General features: G+C 34.1%; 3 protein-coding genes and 1 long non-coding RNA gene across 6 annotated transcripts; 3 read left to right on the top strand and 1 right to left on the bottom strand.

The window, feature by feature from the left end:
* Positions 1-418: 418 nt before the first annotated feature.
* On the top strand, positions 419-2,772 carry LOC107414722 (tropinone reductase-like 3). The gene is made up of 6 exons (XM_016022895.4): positions 419-845; positions 1,421-1,537; positions 1,758-1,892; positions 2,062-2,187; positions 2,306-2,407; positions 2,510-2,772. The coding sequence occupies exons 1-6, from the start codon at positions 708-710 to the stop codon at positions 2,657-2,659; spliced, it is 768 nt and encodes a 255-aa protein (XP_015878381.2). The 5' UTR covers positions 419-707; the 3' UTR covers positions 2,660-2,772.
* A 446-nt stretch (positions 2,773-3,218) lies between these two features.
* On the bottom strand, positions 3,219-8,078 carry LOC107414712 (uncharacterized membrane protein At1g16860). 2 transcript variants are annotated; one of them, XM_016022873.4, is made up of 4 exons: positions 7,165-8,078; positions 5,177-5,332; positions 4,078-4,289; positions 3,219-3,921 (listed from the first exon to the last, which is right to left on the bottom strand). In XM_016022873.4, the coding sequence occupies exons 1-4, from the start codon at positions 7,897-7,899 to the stop codon at positions 3,729-3,731; spliced, it is 1,296 nt and encodes a 431-aa protein (XP_015878359.1). In that variant the 5' UTR covers positions 7,900-8,078; the 3' UTR covers positions 3,219-3,728. The 2 variants fall into 2 exon arrangements, with proteins under 2 accessions (XP_015878359.1, XP_048326410.1); XM_048470453.2 differs by lacking the exon at positions 5,177-5,332.
* On the top strand, positions 7,965-8,373 carry LOC125421434 (uncharacterized). The gene is made up of 2 exons (XR_007239787.2): positions 7,965-8,099; positions 8,268-8,373. It is a non-coding gene; the product is annotated as an uncharacterized LOC125421434 (long non-coding RNA).
* Positions 8,374-16,173: 7,800 nt separating this feature from the next.
* LOC107414729 (serine/threonine/tyrosine-protein kinase HT1) lies at positions 16,174-20,506 on the top strand. Of its 2 annotated transcripts, XM_016022906.4 has the most exons (4): positions 16,179-17,417; positions 18,082-18,537; positions 19,626-19,882; positions 20,337-20,506. In XM_016022906.4, exons 1-3 carry the CDS (start codon positions 17,001-17,003, stop codon positions 19,869-19,871), a joined length of 1,119 nt encoding a protein of 372 aa, XP_015878392.1. In that variant the 5' UTR covers positions 16,179-17,000; the 3' UTR covers positions 19,872-19,882; positions 20,337-20,506. The 2 variants fall into 2 exon arrangements, with proteins under 2 accessions (XP_024927791.3, XP_015878392.1); XM_025072023.3 differs by lacking the exons at positions 19,626-19,882; positions 20,337-20,506 and adding an exon at positions 18,751-19,145 and having other exon boundaries at positions 16,174-17,417.
* Positions 20,507-22,244: the final 1,738 nt, after the last annotated feature.

Consider the following 22,244-nt stretch of genomic DNA (forward strand, 5'->3'; position numbering starts at 1 on the left):
TTTATAGAAAATCTAATAAATTTTGTTCTGTACAAATAGCATAAGGTTTAAAGTGTCATATGTTTTTCAACAATATTTTGTTAATTTTGTTTAAAAGTTACTAAATTTGTTTATCAAATTTTGGATATATTTTTAAATTTTTTTTGTTTTATTTTCTGACTGCGTTTTTTAGGAATAATTTTGTCTATGATCGGATATTCTTCCATTTAATGACGTTAATACAAAAAATCTACCTAATCAACATGAATATCCAATGCAATTTTTAGCAAAAAAGAAAAAAACATAATTTATTGGATGTAAAATATGGTGTACATGCATATAAAAAAATAAAAGTATAAAAAAAAAAAAAACTATTGGTTATATATAAAAGTCTTTTCTATGATCAGTTAAAAACAATAAATAAAAATCTTTATCAGTTTTGACTTTTCACCAGATGTACATATCATGTCTAGTTGTCCGGCAGCCGCAAACTGTGCCGGTGTGAATCCCAAGAAAATTAAACAGATCGTAGAATAAAGATCCAATGTTTTCAATTTAAGCACGGCCTTTCCTGGAGTTTTCTTAATTCTTAGTCGGTTTCTGCTCTCTTTCTCTCTCTCTCTCTTCAACTCTCTGCTCAACTCCGAACTGTTTGGTTCCTGAGAAAAACAAATTTTCTTTCTTCTCGTTGTTCTCGCTGGTGGCATTGAAAGTAAGAGAAAAGAGAAATGGATAAAACGAAGTTTGGAAAGAGATTCCAAGGAAAGGTGGCGATCGTTACGGCTTCAACTCAAGGCATCGGCTTCAGCATCGCCGAGCGACTCGGCTTGGAAGGTGCTTCTGTCGTTGTCTCGTCTCGCAAGCAGGTATTCAGTCTGTGTCCCTCAATTTTGTTTTTTCTATTTTCGGCTTCTTTTTTTCTTCATTCAAATTCTATTTCTTTCTTGTTTTGACTGCTATTGAAATGGATTCGAAAGAAAATTAAACTCCCCATCGTATTTGGTTTTTGCGAAATTGAACGATTTCGACTCCGATAAGATATCAATTAGGTTTCTTGATTCTTCATCTGCTGTGATATTTTTTCTGCCCCTTGTTTGGTTTCCGAGAAACTAGCGGAACATATGCTTGAATAACGAAACTTCTGTATCAAATGGATTTTCTTCTCTCTTCAGCTTAACTTTGAGGAAAGGGAGCGAAAGTTAAAAGCTTTTGAGAAATAAAATATTATGTCTTTGATGTTGGAATAGTTAGCCACAAATGTTGAATTACGCAAAGTTCAATTAAAGTTTTTGGTATGGTACTGTTGGGTCTTAAAAAAATGATAAATATGCAAGCATCATAGTATGAAGTATTCTTGTCGTTGTTACCTTCAATGTTTGGGACCAAGTGGTAAGCTTATATGTTGTCTTCGAATGTATATCTGATTCTTTATTTTGAGTAGAAAAATGTAGATGAGGCAGTTCAAAACCTTAAAGCACGAGGAATCGAGGTGTTGGGAGTTGTTTGTCACGTTTCAAATGCACAAGACAGGAAGAATCTCATAGACAAGACTCTTCAGGTTAGACGTCCTTGTATTCTTGATTTTATGTGAAGTTCAAAACAGAAGAAATGTTTTTAACAAAAAAATTAATTAGAAGAAAATGTTGGAAAGCTTTACTGATCTATAATGCAATACTTAAACATACTTGTTGGGAATGGATTCTGTTCGAAATTGCTTCTTTTTTTTCCCTAATCAATTTATGCAGTATAGTAATTGGAACTTACTGGTTTGATTTCAGGAATATGGAAAAATCGATGTGATTGTGTCAAATGCTGCTGCAAATCCATCAGTTGACGCCATTCTGCAAACCAAAGAATCTGTCCTTGACAAACTATGGGAAATAAATGTCAAAGCTTCAATTCTTCTTCTGAAGGTAAAATCAAAATAGCATGACCATAAGAGGCACATGCTTTACTGCTTTCTATTTAGATGGCATATTGGGATGCCTTTATTCGTATCAAGTACTGATCAAAATAACTTATTTCAAGACATTTGCATTTTTTTGTGCACTAAGACTTTATGCTGCTTGATTGTTTTAATAGGATGCAGCACTTCACTTGAGCAAGGGTTCTTCAGTTGTTTTTATTTCCTCTGTTAGCGCATTCCAGCCGCCGGCTGCCATGGCAATGTATGGGGTGACTAAAACTGCCCTTCTGGGGCTTACCAAGGTTTGGTACTTACCACCTAGTTAACATATTTTTTAAAATTATTTATTTATTTAAGAACTTCATAAACCAGTTTCATTTTCTTATCCTGCGCTTGTTCTTCTCTAATCCTCCTCAAAAGGCCCTCGCTGATGAGCTGGCTCCAGATACTCGGGTAAACTGTGTTGCTCCTGGTTTTGTACCCACACATTTTGCCGAGTTCATTACAAGCAATAAAGCTGTGGTAAGTAGATTTTTTAGGACATTTTAAGATGTAAAGTCTGTAGGGAATATATGCTGTGACTTTTTGTTATTGAATAAAAATTCGAACTGGGTCGGGATGCAGAGGGAGACCATTGAGCAGAAGACTCTACTTAACAGGCTTGGTACCACTGAAGACATGGCCGCTGCCACTGCGTTTTTGGCGTCTGATGATGCCTCCTACATTACTGGAGAAACTCTGGTAGTGGCTGGAGGAATGCCCTCGAGACTCTAGGGCCTCTTTTCTTTCTCTATGCTCTCATAAAAGAAACCTTGCATTTGAGTAAACTTTGGAAATTTGAGGCAATTATCAATAATATTTACTACTGGCAATTTAGATGACAGCAATACCGAAGTGAAACTAGTGTCTCAGCTTTTTCTGCACTCTGTTTTATTTATTGTTAGGTAAAAGGTTAGAAAATTCGAGTACCTGTATAAAAAATCTGAAAAATCTTACCAAGGGAGGGAGCGCTGCATTAACGAAATCCAGAGATTGAGATGGGTAAAGCTTTGCTGCATGACCTACAGAAAATGAAGAAATACTTCTGGAGTAACTAATACCACAGAATGTGGGTGTATTCCGTGTGAATTTTCTTCTCATCTAGGTAACTATGTTTCTATCCAAACAGCTGACTGCAATTTGAATGTGAATTTAGAAGATCCACCACCGAAAACAGAAAAGAAGCAGCAAGTAATATCTCCAATTTGGGGTTTTTGTTTTGGAGGTTGGGGGGTGTTATAGGTAAATTAACGTTTATAGCTAAAGCGATAAGAAATTTGGACAAAATTCAGTATACATGGTATGATGCTTAGAAGACTATTAACATAAAATCAGATCTTCACAAACAATTCACATAATCAAATAGAAATACAGCTGAGCCTGGATATCTTGTAGAAGAAAATAACCACAAAAATACTTCACTTCTACGAAACTAAAATTTTGCATAAGCAAGCAACATTTCCGAACCCGTTTGGGTACCTCTATGACTTTATGTACATAAAATCAGCCAAAAATCACAAACGCGCAGCATCTTCTAGCTTCTTGACAGAGTAAATCCTTTTTTACCCTCACCGATCTCATTATCATCCTCTACGGGATATTAACTCTCAAGTAAACAAACCTTGATTATTACGTGACCTTCAGTCTTCCTGCTCTGCATCTTCTAGGCCAAATTGCATACACTTAACCCGGAACTGAAAGACAGTGGTTTGGTACTACGTGATTCGCTGTCAACTTCACCCTCCAAATATTTTACTTTTTCAGCATCCACTTCAAAACAAAACCACGATGAAGCTTTCATTATCTACACGGGGACTACATCAGCATTTTGATTATCATCGCAAGTCAAAATAAGACCTTCAACATAGGTAGGGAGGAGGAAACGGGCCCACTGACAGCCTGTTGATGCGGGTTCTGTTGGTGGAACTATCATGAGAACGTTATCATGGCGCCGGACTACCCCCATCACACTAACAGTACTCCCTTCTTTGACATAGCTGACAAACAAGAAATATACATAGAAGCTTTTAGTTGATAATACCCAAATTTCACAAAATAAATAAACTAAAATCTAGTCCATACGAACCAAAAAAAAAAAAAAAAAAACTTTGCCCATGTAGTGAAAAGGTTTTTGAAATGGAAAATTAGAATACCCTTCTTTGAGGCGCATTACACGATCATCACTAGAGAGACTGCGGTCAGCTAACCAGCGTAAAAAGCTTGGAGATGACTCTCTGTTTTCCTTTGTGATATCCACTACAGTAGATGCTTTAACAAATGGAGCAACCTTAGCTCCATAGCCAGCTTTCACCAAAGCTCTTAATCCAGATTGAAAGTCAGATATGTAGAAATCAGCAATATATTTCTGTTCATAAAAGATGAACAATCAGTCTTCCCGATCACATAATTAAGGTTGAGACATGGTTACGAACTTGAACAATGCCAAAAGGAAACATTCTGAAATTCAACATTTGCCCATTGATAATACAATGGTAGAATTATGCTCGAGCTATCAAAACCACATTAGTGCCCCAAGAATGCTTGGAATCTTGATTTACCATTTTCACCATAAATTAAGCCCCTATGAACCTCCGGATCCTAAAATATCATACAATAATTCATTGATGCTAACACTAACCTGGTCAAGGTCTATATACCCACTTTACAGGTGACCAAATATGTGAAGATCAGGACATTTACTCGCTCATTTTTGAGCCCCTACTTCAAGCCCAATAACCCTTTAAACTTCTTACAGACTACTCTCTCAGTTAGGATAAACAGAAATACAGATAAGATACTTGAGATCACATCCCTGTTCAATGTTTATTACCATATGTTTTGAGAATAAGAATTATCTAATTACTGGAATTTGAGGCTTGCATGATGATTTCAAGATATGAATTGCTAAAAACCATTTTAGGCCATTAGCTAGATGTAAAAATTGGTTAATAAATTAAGTAGCTACAGAGATCGAGGTCAGAGATACCCAGATGCTACTCTCCTAAAGACCTATTGACCTGATTGAAAAGTGCACTCATTCCATTTCAGGTTCTCGTATACCAGTGGAGAGGTAATGAATGCACTAGAACAAGTTCTGTACAATGGCGTGTTCACATATCCCTCTCAACCTGATAAATTATACATACACATATATATATATATAACCCCCTTTTTCCTTTTTAGTCGGAAACACTGCATGCTTAAAACACAAGTTTTTCAAGAAAGTAGATAAGCAAGTGGTTAACAATTAACCTCTGAATATCTAGATCCCCATGAAAAGCAGCGGTGTTTAGGATTTGCAGACTTTCCATCCAATCCTTTGAATTCATATAATTCTGTGGAAACGTACACACACCTAGGAACCCTTTGGTATGATGATTCCAAAGGGATACTGCCGCAGGTAACAACCTACATGATAGATAAATATGAAAAAGTTTTATGTGAAAATTACAATCATAGAAGCACACACTTCTACCATGAGAGGGGTGAAAATAGGAGGAGGGGAGAGAGAGAGAGAGATCATAGGTAGATTACTAAGCATTATTAAGGTTCTTCAATTCCCAGCCTGTTTTCTTCAACTCAGTTTCATATGTTGGTTAGGTGAGATTATATTATCACAATATTATCACAAAGCAAAAATTGCAGAAAATGACACTAGCAGTACATCACAGCTATAACAGCTAAATGCTAGCATATAAAGCTAAACAAACACTTCAGACACATTAGATACACAGAGTAAAATGACTGTCAAATGACTTCCTCAAATGAGGTAAAGTACTATGGGCTAGGCGAGATTTATACATACCTTCAATATCAGGAAATAATATTTAAATCCAGAATGTAAGAAAATAAAACTTTTTTTAAAGGGGAGAGAGAGAGAGAGAACTTTTTAAAGAAAACTTGAGATTACTTGGATGGCACCCTATCTACAGAAAAATTAGACATTTCAGGTAGTCAACCATAAATATGTAGCCATGAGATACCTGTAACATCAATAAATGTCAAATTGGCATTTTAGAACAATAATCTAGCATCCTAACTGCCAAGTATCAACAATATCAAATTTTCTATCACAAAATCTCTCTTTCATTACCTCTTTCCCCAGCAACCATATAACTTGAAGATGTCCAGAAAAAAAATCGTGCCCTTTAATATGCAATCCTCAATTAGTGGCTTTACCCAAGGCTTTAGTTTTATAACTACAACTAATAACACAAAAAAGAATATAAAACATAAAGAGAACTTGCCAGATTCTTTACAAAAATAGAAAGGGTAGTTGAATAAAAAACCCATCAAACCATTAATTAAAAATACACAAATCTTTAGGTGAGCATTTTCAAAGAAAAAAGCACGTCATTATTTTAAGGAAATCTTGCAAGCACCTTTAAAATCCTAAATTTAGTATCAGTCTTGGGATGCTTCAAGCGGAAAAAAGTAACTTAAGATTCCATAAACTAAATTCATCAACCAAATTTGCTGAATTCAATTAGCAATAAAGGAGTTCACACACGTTGCAACCATCCCGACGTCGATGCAGAATTTGAAGGCATCTTAAATCAACTCTATCCTTTAACCCTTAAAGAAGCAAACTTAGGTCCCTTGTAGAAACTAGCTGCCACGTGCAACCTAGATATTCATTGACAACTTAGCACTATGAACTTCTATTAGCGACAACATTCAAAAGTCAAAAACTCAGAACTATTTCCTGGTTTTGGAAAATAGGTTATGCACCACTAAGGCGGAAGTATATTTACAAACTCAAATTCATTGTTTTAATATTCTTGCTATTATTATTATTATTTTTTTTTTGAGAGTTGAAATTCATTGATTTTTTAGCAATAATCCAAAATGCCGTCTAAATCCATTCTACAAATGACCATAATAATCAACGCCCCCAAACCCCACACCTCTATCTTCAAGATTTGGCGTTAGCAACCGCCAAAATAGGGTAAGAAATATAAAAATGATTTATTCTGCTAACAAAAGCAATACGATACTAAACAAGAAAAGAACAATATACTAACATCAGCAATACTGATTTCAAAAATAAGTAAAGAACAATTTTTTTTTTTTTTTACATAAAAAAGAAAAAAAAAGTGTATTCTCCCTTTTTGGGGCCATTTCCAGCAATGATTAAAAGAATAGACAAAATCTCAGAAGATATATAAAAATGTAATTTTCATCCCCCAAAAAAATAAATAAAATATATATATATGTATATATAGAAACATGATAATTACCCCAGTAACCTTGACGTACTGTCCATCAATGGCACCTCTAAGCTCGGTATCAGGATACCTCCTCACAAACCCTAGCAACCCTCTCTTTCCCCAAATGTAATTCCACAGAATTACCACCACAACCGGCAACAAAATCCCAGCTACCGACACTAGAATCACTGCTTTCTTCACCGCCACCATCAAAAAAGCTCCCACAAGCAAACCCATAGCAACCACCACTAAGAACACCCACACCACCACCTTCGAAACCCTAAACCCTACCTTCACGTCCTCCCTCAAGCTGGTCACGGCCGACCCGTAAACCGCCTTCCCTATTGACCCGGTATGCTCCATCTGACCCGACCTCCTCCCCCCACCACCTGACGATCCCAGAGGACCCGACCCCAGCGGACCCGACGTGATCAGCCCTGTTGGCTGGAGCGGTATCATGGGACCGGAAGATTTCTTCGGGATCGGACCCGAATTGGAATGTCTGCCAATTGGGCCTGAATTGGATCCGGATCGAACCGATCCGCTGGTGTGCTGGGAAGAGGAAGAAGGGCGTGAGGTCTTGGATGAAGGATCAACTACCGGTATGTCGAACATTTTGCCGAGCTCACCGGATTTCTTGACGTCACCTCCGGTGTACGGCACAGCTCTGGAGGCCATTGTCGGCTGGCGCTCCTTGAGCTGCTCGGGTCGACCCGATACAATCAGTCCGCTGCTTAGCTGGTGCGAAGGGAATCGGGTACCCATTTTTCTCACAGAGAGAGAGAGAGAGAGAGAGAGTGAGTGTGTGTGAGTGTGTGCGTGTTTTCAGTTTTGAGTGCGTGTCAGTGTGTGTTCTCTGAATATTGGTGATGATGGCGCTAGAGGCGAGTTGAGAATCTCTAATGACGAAAATGGGTCTGGGTTTTTTGCAATAATGACGTGCGTATCCCTGTCTTCAAATGGCGGTACACTGTCTCTCTCCCTCGCTATCACTCGGTTTTGAGGACTTTCCTGTGCCCATTAACTACTTCGTTTTTACCTTTTTACCCTCTGCCATTTTTTATTCTTTCTTGGTTCCAATTCTTCGTTATCCACTGTCTTTATTAACAAAGTAACTTTTTGTCTCTCTGCAGTTTGCCTGCACTGCTCCGGTCGTATAAAATATTATAATTTTATTTTTTTATCCAATGTACAAAAATAATATGCATAAAATTTATAAAATTATTTCTATTAGCAATAGATTAACGTCCAAATTATAACTAACTTTGGGATATGGTTGTTCAAAAAAAAAAAAAATGAAAACAGAGATATGTTTAAAATTAGTTGATATAAGTCCAGTGCAATTTTTCCTTTTTCCTTTTTATTTTTTGACATAAAATCCAAGCCAATTTGAACAAGTCGAGTTAAATTGGAAATTAATACTTAAATCTATCTGGGTAATAAAATAGTTAATTTAATATTGACATTCAGTTAATGATATGCAAATTTTAAATTTGAATGAACAAACTCAAAATATTCTTACCAAAAAATACTCAAAATTGTCAAACCTTGTGTCCTGAAGATCTATTCTCGTGTCAATTCCTTTTTTCTTTTCTTTTAAAGAAATATAATACTATCATTAAGAAACTTTTCATTGTGTTGAATAATTAAATAAAACAAAATTTCATGATACCATATTACTTTTTAATTAAATAAATATAAGAATTACATTTTTTTTTTAAAAGAAAAGAAGTTGATAGTTTGGGGATTCAAAATTAAGCACAATCTGGAGTTATACTTACATTACATGTATCATTCCTTTTCTTCGTTAATACATTATTTTAGTTCCAACTTCTAGCGTCATGTTCAATATTTCTTAATTATCATTGTTTATTATATTCCTTGACTTTGCATTTTTCTTTAATTATTCTTCACAAGCTAAGTAATATTAATGTTTTCTTTTTATCATTAAAATAATTTATGCATGCAAAAAAATCCTAATTGAGTCAACCTCAATTAACAATGTTAAAATATATAATAGCACTATGATTCTAGATATGTATCTAATGCAAAGTGCCAAATTTCACCAAGGCTAAATAATAATGCTTTATTTAACATTCCAAATGGCATCAATACAATCATGATAAATTGCAAAAACTATACCTACTCAAAAATAAATTTATGCTATTTAACATCTTTGCATTGGAATTCCATATTAAAATTTGATATTGATGTTTTAGCATTTTTCATTGAAAATACTCTAATTGAAGATACCAAAATTTATTGATGTGAAGTAAAGTATTATATTTGGCATTTGAAATTGTAATAAATATATCTTTTTTATAACTTGAGCTAACATAAATAAATCATACACATTTAAAAAGAAAAAGAAAATCAAATATCAAAAGCTAAAAACCAAATGACACTACTATTTAGCATTTAAAAAGAAAAGTAATAAATACCAAAATTTGATGCTAACATTGACATTGCGGTGCTCATCAAAAGGGCTTAAGTTGGAGTGGATCATTCACAGTCAAATTGCATAGAATTGGGCCCCATTGGCAAGTTGTCATTTAGGCTTAACGGGTCGTACAGTTAAGATGTTCTTGCCAGAAAATCTTCTGTATTGTATCATCACATTCTAGACAACAAGGGATAGGTTTGACGGTCATGATTATCCAATCACAATCAGCTTTTAATTTACCGAATTTCAGTTTTTGATCGTTTTTTCACAAGTGGGACATAATTTTTCTTCCCAAATGGTAGATCCGCCGTCCACACGTCAAATTTATCCCCATGCGAGGGACGGAATTTTGTACGCATAGCAACCACACACAAGCCATGTTGCCTCAACAGGGACCCACAGATTGCAATTGGCAGGACATGGGTCCCGCCACTTTCACCGAATCTAACGGTGAGGAATAATAATTCATTTTGGTTGTTACCGTCAATTGGTCACTGAGGGTATAATCGTCACAGCAACAGAAATTTTTACCCCCATGACGGTGTCACTCTCGTTGTCCCCCTTTTATTTTTACGGACTTGTGGAATTCGTAAAGTTTTCGAGGGCATTAATGGAAAATTAAATTTCCAAGAGGTCGGTGGGAAAGCAGATGCGGCTCCAAGATGCTTCGTAGCGGAGCCCCAAAAGGACGAATATATCCCTGGACACAATTTGAACTGATAGTCAACCTGAACTGGTGCTTCAGGCTTGGGATAAGCAAAGGGCGCGTGGGAAACACGGCCCTTTTTGAATATATTTTTTTTAATTATTATTATTTTTATAATTTAATTATTCTTCACACCTTATTATATTCACTAATTCATTTTAAACAACGCCAAGCATTAAAATTGAAAATAAAAGTGTAAAAGCCAGGTATAATATAACACATCAACTTTCCGGGGTTAATTTGGTCATTCTGTTAAATGGTATTTTATTGATTCTGCCACCGAAGCCTTTTTTGCAAAGTTTTTGTTGCTTGCATCCTCCTCTTTTGGAAAAATTATGTTATATTTTCGTAAATTTTGCATCCTCTTCGATGCGCTTTAAAGATAAAAATTGACTTCCATAATAAACAAAATAATAGAAAATGACCCAATAATAAATTTGTTTTTGTGAACACCAACGAGATTCATTATGAATATGATAAATGTTGCTTAGGTGCATTTAATTATAACTTCTTAAATTAAAAGGTTAGCATGCGAAAAAGTAAATTTTTCTGAAAGTCAAAGAGTAAATTTTTCTGAAAATCAAGTAAATTATTACATAATATATGCCCCTGCTATGATATTCACAAATAATAATAAATAGTATTTGAAAAAGAAAAAACTAAAGATAGGAAATTGTACCACATCTAGCTTTGCCGATCACGATCTGCCATCTAACAATGACCTTCTACTTTTTCGTTTTAGATATGTAATAATTACCTTTTACCAGTTGGATTGAATCCAATGTAATGATCATAAAAGCTAAACGCTTAACCTAAAATATGGATATTAAAAAGAAAATTGTTATGTCTCAGCCACTACACTCTAACATGTCAATTTTTTCAAAAAGAAAAAAATTTAAGAAAATCTAACATGTCAATTTAATTGGTCGGTAATTACTCTCTCATATAGATTTTTAAATTTGAAAAAAAAAAGTAAATAAAATTCAATTAATTATTATCACATAGAAAGATTTTATGGTCAGCATCATTTACAAAAATGACAAACGATACCTATTATTATTATTATTATTATCTAACCTAACAAAAAGCTATATTGGTACAAATCTACCTTGGATTATATTAGATATGCACTTTGCACTTTTTTTTATAAATTTTTTCTGGCAATTTGCACCCCAAATTTGACTAAACCTTGCACCCTTGATCCTTTCAACAATTTTTATCCAATCAATTAGTAGATTAAACACATCCTAAGCAAGTGATCTTAGAGGAGGGGCATCTTATGCCTTTTTATACCTTCTTCTTCCTTTAAACTCACATGATGGACACATGTTCAATTGGCAATGAATTAAATGAAAAGCGTTAAAAGGACCAACAATCCAAGATTTAAGAAAATTTGGGATGCAAATTGTTAAAACCAAAAAAAAAAAAAAAAAAGAAAAAAAGAAAATTAGAATACAAAATGTCAATTTCAATATAATTCGGACACGTCGAGATAGTATCCCTACTCTATTAAGAAAGGAGAGAGAGGTGGTGAGAATGACGAAAATGAGCCATAAATTGGGTTGGATGTTGCTGATATGGGCCACCGATATATGAAAACGAACTCTTTGTCATGAATTAATTAGGTCTGGATCAGGAAGTAAATGATTGCATTAAGTTGAGTAAGATCCTATTATGGAAACACTTCTGACTTAATTAACAATTAGTCTTAATCAAAATTAACATTTGTGAGGAAGACCCCCATCGCTTTCAAATCTTTTTATTTTTATATTTTTTTTTATTGTTATTATCTTTTTCTAGCAATGAGTGAATAAAGAGGTGGATCTTCGTGTTGCAGTCCTGAGTTAAATAAATAAATAGATAGATAAAAATAATCATGAAACAAAACTTTTTGGCATTGTGAATGGCAATCTTGCATTGGAGGCGTCTTAATTTTATCTTTTTATGGACCCAAAGCGAAAAGTTGTTTTAAAAAATTTGTTTTATAGAATTGGGTCATCATAAAGATAGTATTTTATTGGCCATGAGATTGAAGATAAGGAACATGAATGAGATGGAAGGATGTACAGCAAATATGTTTTGAGGTGGGATAGATTTTCTCCATTTTTCATATTTCAATTGTGTTTCGAATTTTAAACAAATTGTCGGTGGAACATTTTGGGTCACCTCTTTTCAATGGTTCCAATTCGGTTGAAGTTAAAAATTGCAAAACAAAAATCCAAAAATAGAGAGAGAGAGAGAGAGAGAGTGAGAGAGTTGTCATTTTGATTGAGTGACATTTCCTACTGAACGAACCTCATCTCTCTCAAATAATACGAGGCATATGATATGACTAACAACTATATAATCACCCAAAATTTTGAATATGATATAGAAATCATTGTTCTCAAAATTATTCATCTTTGTTGTCAACATATATTATAATTATTATTTGAATTCAATCAATCATTTTTTTATTTAATTTATTTTGAGGAGCTAGAGGATTGAAGAGAAGGGCTTAAGAGTTGCCTCGCAGTCAATGAACCATTTGGCAGCAAATTCCCCTATCGTATACCCTACCCTTCTGGTACACAAGGCACAAACATTTGCTCACTAGGTACCGTTTGGGTCTGCCCCATCTCATTCTTAAGACTTAAAAATGTAATTTTATCTCTGAGTACTGAAATCTTGTTAGTTTTGACGTTTTCCATTGTATAGTCAGTATTTTCCATCGTAATTTTATCTCGGAGTTCTATTGATTTTTCATGTGTATAACTAATTATACCTTAGTTTAAGGTTCACCTTTCAAAACTTCGGCCATCATATTTTTCGCTTTGCCCTTCATCCTTATTAGTTTAATTGCTTATGAACCATGTTTCAGGAGACCAAAAAAAAAAAAAAAAAACTTATGGACTGGGCTAAGCATGGGCCAACACAAATTAATTGGCTCCATTGTAGTATCTACTCAGTGGGGGGGGATTAGATTTTGGGTGTTTTCTTGGAAGTGTAACGAGTACTTTGCACTAAACATGTTTTACTTTTTTTGCCAATATTAATTACTAATTGGCACCAGTGGTCTACATATATACGACATCTCAGGTATAAACATAAATACTACAAAATGTTAAGACTTAGTAATTCATAGGTGTCTCTTCTTCCATTTTCTTGGTCTTGCTAAAGATCTTGCATTGTTGCAGACTTTGCACTTCCATAGAAAAAGCAATCCTCCAAACATGTATAAGATAATTTTTAGTGCTTCTGCTGGTTGTTTGTCATCTGTGGGTTAGGTTTTGCTTTTGAAAGAAATCTGTTTGAATCTTTCCAAACGAACACCCTATGCAAAAAAATTTTCCCTTAGAAACATAAATCTTTGTTAAGTATCCAACATTTTGCTATGTATCAATTTAGTTTATTATTTTGATAGAATGTATCAGGTTAGTTTTGGCAATTCATGAAAAAAAAAAATGAAAAAAAAAATCATACTTCACATCAAATTCAATCACCACTTACCATATTCCAATTGATATTCCAACTTTCTTTTATTTCCCTCCTTTAGTTTTTGTTTTTTTCTTTAAAGAAATAAATCACATAATGTGTGATTAACAAGAAACTGGAATAGATAATGAAAGTTTAGTTGAACCACAATCTAAGGAATTCATGGGCATTCTTTTCTCACTGCTTTTTGGAATATATATATATATATATATATATATATATATATATGTGTACGCAAGGCCTTTAATCCGATTCCTTACTTTGAAATAAAATGCTTGCTTAATATTGCAAGCTAGTTATATAGGGAAATTCAATAATTTGATTCTTAGTACAATGAAATGAGTAGGGAACATTTTCTCCTCTCCACGTCAACTATTCTTTAAACAAATAATAATAATAATAATAATAATAATTAGCAATGCCATGTCGCAAAATTTTGGAATAAAGTGTAAGAGCTTAAACTTCAGAATATGCTTGCATGCATAACCTCCTTTTATTTTCTTCCAAACAGTGTGATCTTTTTAGGTGGGGACTTGCATCATTAGAAAAAGAATATAAAAAAATCCAAGTCATAGGATTTTCAAAATATAGTTATATATAAAACCAAAATGGGCCAACAATTTTGTTTTCCCATTTCCAAGCATCTAATTGTCGGCTAAGCAATGTATTTCTCCTTCTATTTAAGTCTGAAAGTTCTCAACAGCCCAAAGAAAAATGTGGCTCATTCTTTGGGGTTGCTTACCCTAGGTTGCATTTGCACTATAAAACAAAAATCCATGAGAAAGCTATAGTTTTTCCGATAAATCCTCACTTTGTCATGGAAACCAACCCAAATTTGAGTAGCATATAAACATTTTAGCTAATTACCTTGCGTTTATTGATATCAGAAAATTTATTTATTTATTTATTTTTTTTTGGGGGGTGCATCTTTTTTACTGCCAAAATAAAACAAAAGAACCCACGATTTCCTAAAAGAATTCACCTAAATTAACGAAGCCTAGCAAATGATAACTCATAAGCCAACTCTATCAATATACATGGGGCAAAAGTTATATATAAAGGTCAAAGAAAAGTCGAACACAAAATTCTTCTCTTTGGCATCTAACATTCAGTTACATCAATTTATGGATTATATTATCACATCAAATTTTATGGATTATATTATCTTAATTACGCCTCATTAGACGCTGCGCACCCAATAAAAATAATACTTCATTTTTTTCCTTTTTTTTTTTTTTTTGCTTGATTCGTTTTTTTTTTTTTTTTTTTTTTTGGTAGCTTATTTGTTGTTCATGTTTTGTGCCTTAATTTTGGACCAACCTTACAAGTGTTCTGATCTATTATGACATAGCCGGGGGTACTTAACAGACCTTTTTAATCTTATAAAATATTTTTGGGGGGCTTTGAATTGATGCAATTATTTTTTGTGCAACCTAATATAGTAAGTATTCTATGATTCAGGTCTTTAGTGGGTTTATTGATAGAGATTAATCATTTATTTCCGGATGCGTTGATATTTTCTTTTTTTTCATTCTAGTTAGTGAGATGGGAGAGGGTGAAGAAGATTAGAGATACAATCAAATATCTGTGACTAGTCCCTCTCCTTATCTTCTTCTTCTTTTTTATTTTATTTTTTATTTTTATAAAATAAATGAAAAAATGATGGCTGTAGCAACAATATCATACAAGATATTTAAATAAAATACTGTACAATGATTTGTATTTATTATAAAGTGTAAATTAAATATAGTTAGAAATAATCATATTCCTTATTATTATTATTGTAGTGATTATTAATTGATTGAAATTAAAAGGAAAGCTTTCATGATTTCATTTCGAGTTAGCAACTTCTTTTTTTTTTTTTTTTTTTGTTCCTTTCTTTTTTCCTTTGGATTGGAAAATAAAAAAATGAAATCAGTAAAAAACCCAAAAAAGGCTCATAGCCAAGGATAAAGATGTACAAGTAATGGTTATTTTAGAATGTACCATTTATGCTCAAAACCGTGTTAATAAAAAATCAATAGGCATTTTCAAATATATTACCTAAAAGAATCGACATAATACGCCCGGTTGATTGGAATTGAGAAGTGCAGTCCAAAGACGTCATGAATCGACCATGTAACTTGATTTTAGCCATTGACACCTACTTGTCAAGTATAGTTTTGGCCCACTGATACATGCCACTTGTATGATATTTTTAACTTTTTTTTTTTTTTCATTTTTATTATTATTTTACGCTAAAAGCCAACTTATATTGACTTTGTGAGTCCAAAAAATTTTTAAAAAAAATAAAAAAATGTGGCATTACCGTTAAAAAATGGATAGATATGAAACTAAAGTTTCCAAGTGCATCAATCTTTTTTTTCGCTCGAAAAATATTAAAAGTGACATCAATCTTTTGATATTTAATGAAGTTCTTGAGACTGTGGCCACTAAGCATTGCAACAGAAATATAGAGGAGCTGGATTCGGCCAACGAAGAAAAAAAATTTTAAACTAAAAAAAAAAGAAAAAAAAAGCAATCTTTCTGTCTCCCTCTCTTTCTCTCTCTATCCTATAAAAAAGGTCTACTTTTAAACCGAGCAATCACGAGTCACCCCTGAAATCTCTGCCTCTGAATTCATCTTTTCTACTGCCCAAACGACCTAATCCTCCTGATCCTATCAGAAATAACCGTGAAAATCTGCGTACCCCTTCTTCTTTCTTTATCTGGAAAATCTGCATTTTTTCATGAATTTTCTTTTTCTTTTCCTTTTGCTCTGCTTACACTTCTTGAAACCATGAAGCTCAAACATATGTCTTTGTATATGCTTCGTGATCGTTATGGAGTTTTCATTGGTTTATTACAGCTTTGATACAAACTAGTATGTTTATGACTGATATGGAAAAATGCCATCTTGTTCTTCTTGTTCCTCGTTTTCTCTCAGATAACATTAATGGATGTTCTCGGATTCCATTCCCATCCTACTTTTCCTCCTTGTTTTGATAAATTCATGAAAACCCGTATCTTTTTTCCATTCTTTTTCCATACCCATGTTTTTGAATCAGTTCATGCATTTCCTAAAATCAATTCACACATTCAGAAGGAAAATTCCTTTTGATTGTTTGTTTTGATAAAAACTCTCTTTTTTGTTTTTTCTTTCTTTCTTTTTCCTTTCTAAGATTCAATCTTATACCCAATTTTCACATTAAAAAAAAAAAAAAGTGGGGGGCTTTTAATAAGCTCAAAATTAGAACTGAAAAAATGGCGGGTTCATGCTTTCATGCACTTCGTCTTAGAAGGTCGAAGAGCAAGCCTTTGCCAGTTCCTTCCACTTCGAAAACCAAGCTGAATTCTGACATGGACAATTTAGAGAGGAAAAGGTTTGATAGCTTGGAATCTTGGTCTATGATATTGGACTCTGAAAATGTGGAAACTTGGGAACCATCGAAGGAGGATCAGGAGGAGTGGACCGCTGATCTTTCGCAGCTTTTTATCGGCAACAAATTCGCTTCAGGAGCACATAGTAGGATTTACCGTGGAATTTACAAGCAGCGAGCTGTTGCTGTGAAAATGGTAAGGATTCCAAACCAGAATGAGGAGACCAGATCCTTACTTGAACAGCAATTCAAGTCTGAAGTTGCTCTGCTTTCGCGACTCTTTCATCCAAATATAGTGCAGGTAAAGGTTTTTCAGCTCCAATTTGGACTCATAAGGCTTTTTTGTTTACTTTCTATCAAATCACTGGAAAAAGATTGAACAATTTCCTGTACAAAACTTATGGTTGAATTCTTCATGTCTGAATGTGATAACTAGCTTAATCACTGAAATCAAAGAGTTTCATTACAGAGGTCTACGATAGAGGAAAAATTAACTCTCGAGTGTATCTTATAGGCTACGATCACTCACATTGCTTTCATCCTTACATTATTAATGACATGTTAAACATTATCTTGTGGCGAATGTAGTGGTTTTGCTCTTCCTTTTAAACTTGTTTTTACTTTATTGTTGACCAAATGAAACAAATTTGGTATCATAGGCAATTTTGATTAGGGAAAAAAAGTGAAAAAAAATCCAACCTTTTCTCTTCCTAATCTTTAGCGTTAGCTACAAATTTTCTACCATGCTTTGTGTGCATCGACATTGATCCCTCTACTTCTGTTTTATGAATAAGAATTGAATAAGAATTGAAATTTTTTACCTAGTGGTCTTGTTTTATGAATAAGAATTGAATCCTTAAACAAAATGAATTCCAAAACTATAATTTAGAAAACATGTTATTACTAAATGAAAGGTTGTCAAATCCAGGTTCTTACTCTTTTCTGTTTGTTTGTTTGTTTTACAGTTTATCGCAGCTTGTAGAAAGCCTCCTGTCTACTGTATCATCACAGAATACATGTCTCAAGGAACGCTGAGGATGTATCTAAACAAGAAGGAGCCATACTCACTTTCAACAGAAACAATACTCAGGTTAGCTCTTGACATATCCCGAGGAATGGAATACCTTCATTCGCAAGGGGTTATCCACAGGGACCTCAAATCCAATAACTTGCTTCTTAATGATGAAATGAGGGTTAAGGTAGCAGATTTTGGTACGTCGTGTCTTGAAACACAATGCCAGGAGACCAAGGGAAACAAGGGAACTTATCGTTGGATGGCACCGGAGATGATCAAGGAGAAAACTTATACTAGGAAAGTTGATGTTTATAGCTTTGGGATTGTGCTATGGGAGCTCACAACCGCTTTGCTTCCCTTCCAAGGAATGACCCCAGTGCAGGCTGCATTTGCTGTGGCTGAGAAGGTCAGATTGCTATACATTATATAAATCCTTCATTTAGTTTCAAATATATATTATAGTACTTGTTTTCCAAAAACATGTGATCAGAGAAGAAAATTAGGATTTTTTTGTTCCCCTTTTCTTTGTTTCTGCCTTAACATTTATGCATCATGCTCAAAATATATGGGAATCAAACATAATATGAAAACTTGTCAATGTATTTCTCATTTGATGCAGGGGATGGGATATTGCTTTTTCACAAACTATATGGCCCTTGAGTCATTGCTCACTTAGCAGAATTGTTTAGGACGTTGTTTCAGTAGAAGAACTACTCTTTCCATGCTGGTCTAGAATAAGAAATATATATTTTCATAGATGAATATTAATATACAAGTTAGAAGTTACTCTTCAAGGTGACTACAAGTTATGCTTCAATGTAACTGAGGCTGTAAAAGCATGTTCCATTAAAATCCTTTGCAGCAAGTTGTGTATTTCAGTTTGTTCCTAACGCTCCCGAGAGAACTCTGTATTTTGCAAGGCACATTATCATAGTTACTTGTGATTAGAGAAAGAGGGGTAGGGAAATCCATTTGACATGTATTGATTGAATATATAAGATAGCATTTGAAAGATCCAAGTTCCCCAAAAACATACCATAAAGAGCAAGATAACTTGTGAACCAGCAATTATCGAGAATCACATACTTGTTCAAAAACTGACATTAGAGGAAATGAGATAATTGTTCTATTGTGTGTGCATTCTGTTTGAAACACACATGTCCCCGCTCCATTCCTGGGAAACCCTTCAGCAATCTGCTATATCTTAATGCTGTGCTTGTTTCGAATTAGGAAGGGGACAAGGGCAAAACATTATGGGGTAGGACTTGGAAGACATGAAAACAAAATGCATAAGTGGGGTAGTGTACGTGAAAAAGGTATAGATAGGGTGCAATGTGATAATATGTTTTGAGTACAATTGCCCCCATTCCTAGTGATAGTACATTTATTATACATAGAAGTCAAAAAATGCATTTATCAGCTTACAAGTTGGGCAAAAAGTGAAAGCAACTTGGCATCTATCTTGTTTTGTTGTGATCCATTTTCGTGTGGCAGAACGAGCGGCCTCCAGTGCCAGCTAGTTGCCAGCCTGCACTCGCACACTTGATGAAGAGATGCTGGGCAGCAAACCCCTCGAAGCGGCCTGATTTCAGCGACATTGTGTCCACTTTGGAGAAGTATGATGAGTGTGTGAAGGAGGGTCTTCCTCTTCCTCACCACTCAGGGCTGGTCAGCCGGAATGTTATTCAACGCTTGAAAGGCTGTGTATCTATGAGCTCCTCCATACTTGTACATGCCTGACACAATAAAAGGTATCGAATATTGTTGTTGTTGTTGTTGTCACTATTATTATTCTTGGTAGTGGAATTTCCATAAACGTTATGTTAACTAAATGATTAACTAGTTTCACTGTAATTTGTACATGCTTCAAGTTCTTTTCAAACTATTTGATATTACTGTATGTAAAGGATCATAAGGCTGGCCTTCTTCTGCTGGTAGCGTATCAGTTTGCTCCGTATGGAGGAATTGGGCCAATGCCAAAATTCCAATACGCCAAATATGTCTATTTAAAGATATACAAATAGAAATTTTAACTTTTGAAAAAGGAGTAAAAATATGCTTCAGTGGTAAAAATTTGTTTTACCTCCTTCCTGTTATGTTGTCGATAGCTGTTTAAGCTTGCTTAGTGATATACAGTATAGACCTTATAGTTGCACAATGTTTTTATTGTTTCTTTTTATATTTTTTTTCTGTTCTTCTTTTCAGATTCAAGGTGTACTCTTCTGTTTACTTTTTCAAATTAAATGTGCAATATCGACTGCTTGATCTTCATATGTTTGATTGGGATTTTATCTCCTTACAACAAAACTCATACATGGCAAATGTTTGGGCTCTTCACAAAATCTATTGTCTTACCGGATTGGATTGGGGCATAAGATTGGATTGATGGATAATTTCTGTTAAATGGATAAGACCCCCATAACAGGCCCTACCCACTACTGAAGTAGCAATTCTCCTACTTATGATCTCTCCACAAAGCACAATTATGGTTTTTTAATCATTGGCGAGACAGGTAACAAATAATTCTGTGAGTATTGCTATGTGTCATTAATAATGATCATGGAATTGCAATTGACTAAAATCCTACATAGAAAAACGAACTCGTCAAATTAGTATGTTAAGTGGGGCCATTTGTGATGGAACTCAGTAGTGACAAACAAAATATTTTTCTTTCATTAAATGACATTGCCATTATTACTCAACCTCAATCAATGATGATAGCTTCCAGGGACCACCATGATGGTTTTTGTATTCCGAGTAGTGCCCATTTGATCAATTTTCCTGGGGATTACAAATTTCAGAGTAAGAATTGGGAGGATCTTGCCTAAAGGTCACTATATTCTCATTATTTCCTTAATGATGAATTTTAAAACATATAGTGTACTTCTTTTTAGTGTCTCAGACTCAAAAAGTTTCTAAATTCAGTCCTTTGCTCTCAATTTGTCAAGAATCTAAATGTGAATGGACTGAGACAGATATACGGTAAGATTTTGAATATCCAAATGCTGCCTGAAACTAGCAGAAAAAAACAAAAATGCCCACTTGTAGGGTACCAAAAAAAAAATAAAAATAAAAATAAAAAATGCCCTTCCTCTTCAAAATACATAATTTTGCCTATTATTAATTTATTCAATCCAGTGAATATCCATTATGCTCTTAATTAAATTTAAAAACATTCAATGAAAACCAAAAATTTTGCCCTCCATTGAATATCACGGGCTGTCCTTCGACTGCAGTGACAAAGAGAAAGCCACGGAAAAAGTTGAGTGAAATTGCCTTATATTGGTACAATGGAAACTTGGAAAGCCATGGAAAAAATATTTTGTCATTGGTATCTAAGTTCAAAAAACACCCTTCCATCAAAAAAAAAGTTCAAAGATACCCATGTAATACAGAAGTGAATACTAGACGAAATCAATGGTGGGTTGTGGAGGATTAAAACCCAAAAACACGTATTGTGACTTTGTGGCCAACCAAAAACCAAATTGGGTTGGCACAGTACGGCAAAGAAAAAAAGTGTGGAATGGGAGATTGAAGAAGAAGAAAAATGCCCACCTCTTTTATTTTCAATAATTTTGCGCACATTTTACATTTTTTATTCTACAAATTATACATAATATCTTCACTGTATCATCTAAATAAATCCATAAAAATGGATATGATTTGCAGCCTTCGTTATCTTCAATGATCCACGTTTGTAACTTGTAGCTTTACAAATTTCTTTTATTTTGATAAAAGATACTTCCTTTGATATGGGTGGAGATAATCTTTATTTTTATTTATAAATGGTTAAAAAAATATAATAAAAAAAAGGAAAATATGAAAATAAGAAAAAAAAAAAAGGAAAATCAGATAAAAACTATATCGGGATGAGGTTGAATATGACACACTTCATCGTGGTTAAAGAGAAGGCCCCTACCATGAGATGAGGTGTGTAATTGGGATGGATTATGGACAAAATCAAATAAAACTACTTTTGTTTCCATTAACAAGGGAGGGAATCGAGTATGAACCCTCCCTATGTAAAGGTTCCCTCACCCCGCCCTTTTCCTAACTGGGAACGAAGACAAAATAGTATCACTTAATTTTGTCTACGTCCGTCCCTGATTACAC

The sequence above is a fragment of the Ziziphus jujuba genome, chromosome 1 (genome assembly GCF_031755915.1).
Source record: "Ziziphus jujuba cultivar Dongzao chromosome 1, ASM3175591v1".
Taxonomy (NCBI): Eukaryota; Viridiplantae; Streptophyta; class Magnoliopsida; order Rosales; family Rhamnaceae; genus Ziziphus; species Ziziphus jujuba.

Coding starts and splice junctions, on each gene's coding strand:
- LOC107414729 (XM_016022906.4), top strand. CDS start 17,001: ATGGCGGGTTCATGCTTTCATGCACTTCGTCTTAGAAGGTCGAAGAGC. Junction 17,418..18,081: donor TTCATCCAAATATAGTGCAG/GTAAAGGTTTTT, acceptor TTTGTTTTACAG/TTTATCGCAGCTTGTAGAAA. Junction 18,538..19,625: donor CATTTGCTGTGGCTGAGAAG/GTCAGATTGCTA, acceptor TTCGTGTGGCAG/AACGAGCGGCCTCCAGTGCC.
- LOC107414712 (XM_016022873.4), bottom strand. CDS start 7,899: ATGGGTACCCGATTCCCTTCGCACCAGCTAAGCAGCGGACTGATTGTA. Junction 5,333..7,164: donor AGTACGTCAAGGTTACTGGG/GTAATTATCATG, acceptor TCTATCATGTAG/GTTGTTACCTGCGGCAGTAT. Junction 4,290..5,176: donor GGGGATCTAGATATTCAGAG/GTTAATTGTTAA, acceptor TTTTATGAACAG/AAATATATTGCTGATTTCTA.
- LOC107414722 (XM_016022895.4), top strand. CDS start 708: ATGGATAAAACGAAGTTTGGAAAGAGATTCCAAGGAAAGGTGGCGATC. Junction 1,538..1,757: donor TCATAGACAAGACTCTTCAG/GTTAGACGTCCT, acceptor GTTTGATTTCAG/GAATATGGAAAAATCGATGT. Junction 1,893..2,061: donor CTTCAATTCTTCTTCTGAAG/GTAAAATCAAAA, acceptor TTGTTTTAATAG/GATGCAGCACTTCACTTGAG.